The 4908-nt window shown below is 32.3% G+C and overlaps 1 protein-coding gene across 1 annotated transcript; it reads right to left on the bottom strand.

The window, feature by feature from the left end:
* Positions 1–237: 237 nt before the first annotated feature.
* LOC130821458 (uncharacterized) lies at positions 238–3809 on the bottom strand. The gene is made up of 4 exons (XM_057687247.1): positions 3791–3809; positions 3121–3334; positions 1400–1469; positions 238–986 (listed from the first exon to the last, which is right to left on the bottom strand). Exons 1-4 carry the CDS (start codon positions 3807–3809, stop codon positions 912–914), a joined length of 378 nt encoding a protein of 125 aa, XP_057543230.1. The 3' UTR covers positions 238–911.
* Positions 3810–4908: the final 1099 nt, after the last annotated feature.

Genomic DNA, 4908 nt, shown 5'->3' on the forward strand with positions numbered 1-4908 from the left:
GATGATATATATAAAAGCACTTGGTTATTGCTATTTTTGGAACTAACTTGACAGGATAGACTAAGTCTTAAAGAAGACTAAAAATTAGCTAAACGTGTTGGTCAAGAATTCAAGAGAAATGTTTAACTACTTGGAGTACAAGGTTTTGACTCTGAAGTCCTACATAACCAAATTGAGATAAATAAGGAGAAAAACAAGGTGATCAAGCTAATAACAAGCAACGACTAGTAGGAGGTGTCCTATATCTATTGAAGCTTCATAAAACTTGAATAACTAACATGCTTTGATTTATTCTCTTCAAGTCTTTAAGGAGTTCAATTTTATCAAGAGTTGTAATTGTTCTTCAATAGTTTTCTAACTCTCACATATTGTAATAGGTCTTAGAGTTTTATGAGAGTTATATAAGAAATTTAATTACGCCTCAAATCGTATAATACTTTTGAAAGTATTTGTTTGTTTTCTCTTTTGTGAGATTGAAATTTGTCTTTTATTAATTAGAATTTGTAGAACATTCTTCAAGGGGAGAAAGGTGGTAAGAGAATATAAAGAGATATTCTTAGAGGTCTAGGTTTCATTAATAAAAGAGGTTTGAATCCTAAGGGTTGGAAAGAAACCTATAGGCGGGGAGTTGGCTATGTAACAACCTGACTTACCGTTGACTGGGTAAACAGGGTCGTCACGGGGATTATTTCCCAAGAAACTTAAATCATATCCCAAAACCTGGGCAAAGGAATCACCAGCTCTATTACGAAACCAACACAGCTAAATCTCAAACCAAATATCTAGTCTAAACATAAAGTAATCATACAACTCACTACGAGTCCATTATAATCAACATAATCAGAATTAATCAGAACTAATATACATTAAACAAATTCCTAATACAAACTAGAAGCTCCCACGATCTCAGCTCAAAAGGACATCCTTAGCACTCTCATCAACATTGCTAACCCGATTATTCCCGACCGGATCCGATCTGTAACCAGCTAAAAGATGGAAACAACAAGGAATCAGATTAAACTGAGTGAGAAGCAACAATCCAAAACAATTAAACACAGCAATTCAAAACAATGATTTAAAAGCAACATCAGTTTCCTAGATCTATGTGCGCACAGGGAGTCTAGTTTGAGAGGTGCCCCATAGCTCTAAGGCTATGTCGCTCTCGGGTGAAGCTAGTCAATATCTCAATGACAATTCGCTTCAAAAACAGGGAGTAGGGAACCATGTTCCTCAACTCCGTCAATGACCAGCTCGCAAGCCCGATCCATTGACCATATCAATCTCAGCATAATCATTCATAACCATTTATCACATTCATATAAATTTCACAAACTTTAAATAAACATTTTACAAATGGTAGCCTGGCCAGACCCCTTTTTAAGGGACTGTTACCACTCACCAATAACGCTTCAAGAAGCGAAGTCCGTTTTCCCACGATCACTAGAAAGGTTCCTCGATGATGTCGTCTCCTGGAGCATAACAAACATAACATCACAATAAAGCGTTCGATACTACAAACTAGGTTCATATAACTCATTGTATCTCCTCCTATGATCGCATCTTAATTCCATCTTCTATTCTAATAATTCTAATTTCAAAGATTGCGCAAGTTCTAATTCTAACCCCAACATATATAAAAAAAATATAACCTTGTTTAAGACTAGCTTATAACCTTGTAATGATCATACGTCTCCACAATTCCCTTTGTATTTCCAATTCAAACACTTCTAGTTCATTTAACTCAAACCAAGAAACTAAACAAGATTAACCAGCTATCCTAAAAAAAGAACACAACTAATTTATCCATTCAACTAATAACTTCCACACGAACCCTGATACTTTCAAGAATAACCAATCATATAAAATCAAGGGTTATATCCAACACTTACAATTACCCAACTATTAAATAAATAGCTACAACAAAGAACTATCCACCACTAGCAAATTCACATGAATCAACTAACATTTAAGAACATCAAGTTTCCATAAACTTTCCACATTCAATATCCTATCGATATCCTAATCTTCGTAAATTCATACTAATTAATAATTCCACAATTAAGTTCTTATCACCACTTTGACCTATAATTATCATTAACAACATTCAAATCCAAATCCTCACCACTACCTATACACCATGAAGACACTACGAATCCATTCCCACAAATTGTTTCACAAGTATCTGGTATTATATCTAAGAGTATCAATCTATTCAATTATTCACCATTATCATAACTTGTCACAACTCTTAGTTCCTAACAATAATTCAGCAGCTAAATATACATATCCAACAGCTAGTCTCAATCAACAAAACTCATCTAATTAGGAATCCCGTAATGGTTTTAGGACACCTCTTACTAAAACAGGCATAACTCACTCATACGGAAACCAAATGAGACGACTTAAGTGGCTACACGACCATTACTCAGAGCTCTACTATTCTTATTCAGACACTAAAACCCAGAAACAATTAAAACAATCCCAAAATAGCCAAAACAGAAGGTTCGTTATGAATTTTTAAGACAGCCTGCTAGTATTTCACTATTTTGAACATAACTCTCTCATATAAACTCATTTTGGAGCGATTCAAGTGCCCACGTGATCGCGACTCGAAGCTCTACAAATCTCATGCAGACACCAAAACCCCAAAACGACTCTAACTATTTCAAAAACAGCAACACAAATTCGGACAGAACAAAACGGAACCTCATTGTCGATCTTTATGACAGTCTACTAGTATTTTGGACATAACTTCCTCATACAAACTCATCTCGGGGTGATTCAAGTGTCCACACGACCGCGACTCAAAGTTCTACAAATTTCAAGCAGACATAAGAACCCAAAAACAATCAGAACCATCCCAAAATTAGCAAAAACAGAAAGTTCAGTTTATGAACTGAAATTTCAGAATCCCAAATACTCAATTTGATACTAGAACTCAAATAACCCAAATAACCAATTCTAATCAACACTAAAAACAACTCAATTACTAATTAAACTCATATACTCTAATTAAATTCAAGTTGATGCTTTAATTTGATTTAAAAACCCCAAATCAATTTACAAAACTCTAACATTTAAATTTGAAAACAAAACAACAAAAAAGGTAAAAGTGGTTACCAACAATAAAGGGAGGACGAGAAGTGGTTGCTGTTGGTGGTGGAACTCGTGGCTGGGCTTGGTTGTGCCGGCGCTGTGGGTGAGGGGAGTGGGACGTGAGAGAAGAGGGAAGAGAGGGATTGAGAGTTTAAAGGTAAAAGATGATGAGGATGAAGGAAGAAATGGGGAAGGGGTATGTCGGTTAGATGGGGATAAGAATGGGTTTTATTTTCAGCTTTGACCCATTAAATTCTATCAAAGTCATCTCGTCGTAAGACAGTCTTATATAAGACATGCTGTAAGGGTATAATAAACGATTTACGAAATAAGTTTTTCGTAATTGGTTGTATGAATAAGGATTGCATTTAGGAATTTATTTTTCAATACTTTATTTAAATTTATTTTTATAAAGATAAGATAGTAATCAATTAATAAACTATAATCAAAATACACTTTTAATCGAAGTACTCTTTATACGAATTTTATACATTAAATTAAATATACCTCTTTCTTGAAAATGTTAACAAATCAAATACTTGAGTCAATATTATCAAAGTAATAATATTATTACTCGAATTAACTTACTTAATAACCCCAATCAGCTTAATAAACTTATAATTAAACTTTATTAAATGTAGTCTATTTCATTCTCCCCAACTTAAAATAATTTCGTCCCCGAAATTATACCTACACTTCTGATCATCCTTCATAACATATAACTCGAATTTGTGATATGAGAACCAAATAAACTTTAGTTACTCCCCAACTTTGATTCAAGACATACCATATCTATAAATTTTCAATCATATAAGATGAATTACATATTGGTAACACAACTAACGTCAATTGAATTACTCCAAACCTTTAAATTTGAAACTTCAACCTCAATTTACTTTACGTGAACGTTCACATGTACTTTAAATTAACCACCTTACTTCAAAATATTTTATACCATTAATTACATATTTGGTCATTTCAACCTTTTTATATCCTTAGTTTGAGATATTAAATCATCAACTTACTTGTTGTTTCCCAATTGCAATTAAATTTTTAATTAAAACTTTTATAACTCCCGAGATACTTTGAGATGAATACCTTAAGTCATTTATTGAATCTCATATTCATTAAAAATATCCACAATCATTTTTCTATCAACTTTTAATAACTCAAAAGTCGATCATTGTCAACTTACTTCGAATTATAACATTTATAACCCTAATCTTCATTTAACGCTTAAAACTTCAAATTCCCTAACAAATTCATCCGAAATAACTTCAATAAACTTTAGACATTCAAATTCGTATTTTTTTTCCTAAACCATTATTCTATTATACTCACGTTTTACCATTAATAGTTTCATACAATCCCATTTTTTTTAACCTTTAATAACCAAACTTTTCCTCACTTACAAAGTCAAACCTCTCACAATTTAAGTATTCTTTAAACTTCCAGTTGATCCCTTTTTTCTTAATTCACATTTTACCATCAATAAAACCTTTGTAGAGTCCCAAAGTTATCATTCATTCATTAAAAACTGTTGAAAGCTTTCTCAATTATATTTTTACATTATCCTCAACACGTATAGGCCATTCAATCAAACTTACTACAACATAACTTTAAGTTACTATTAATTGTATTAACCTTTGTTTCCTTTTGAAACTTCTCTTAATTAAAATTTCTCATCCCATAATTGAACATGTCTCAAATACTTTTTCTACATTCTTTATTCCTTTATAGATTTTCAATCTTAACACACAATTAACGCATAACTTTCAATATTCCCAAAATTTTTCTTTTAAACTCTTTGCA

This window comes from Amaranthus tricolor, chromosome 8, assembly GCF_026212465.1.
Source record: "Amaranthus tricolor cultivar Red isolate AtriRed21 chromosome 8, ASM2621246v1, whole genome shotgun sequence".
NCBI lineage: Eukaryota > Viridiplantae > Streptophyta > Magnoliopsida > Caryophyllales > Amaranthaceae > Amaranthus > Amaranthus tricolor.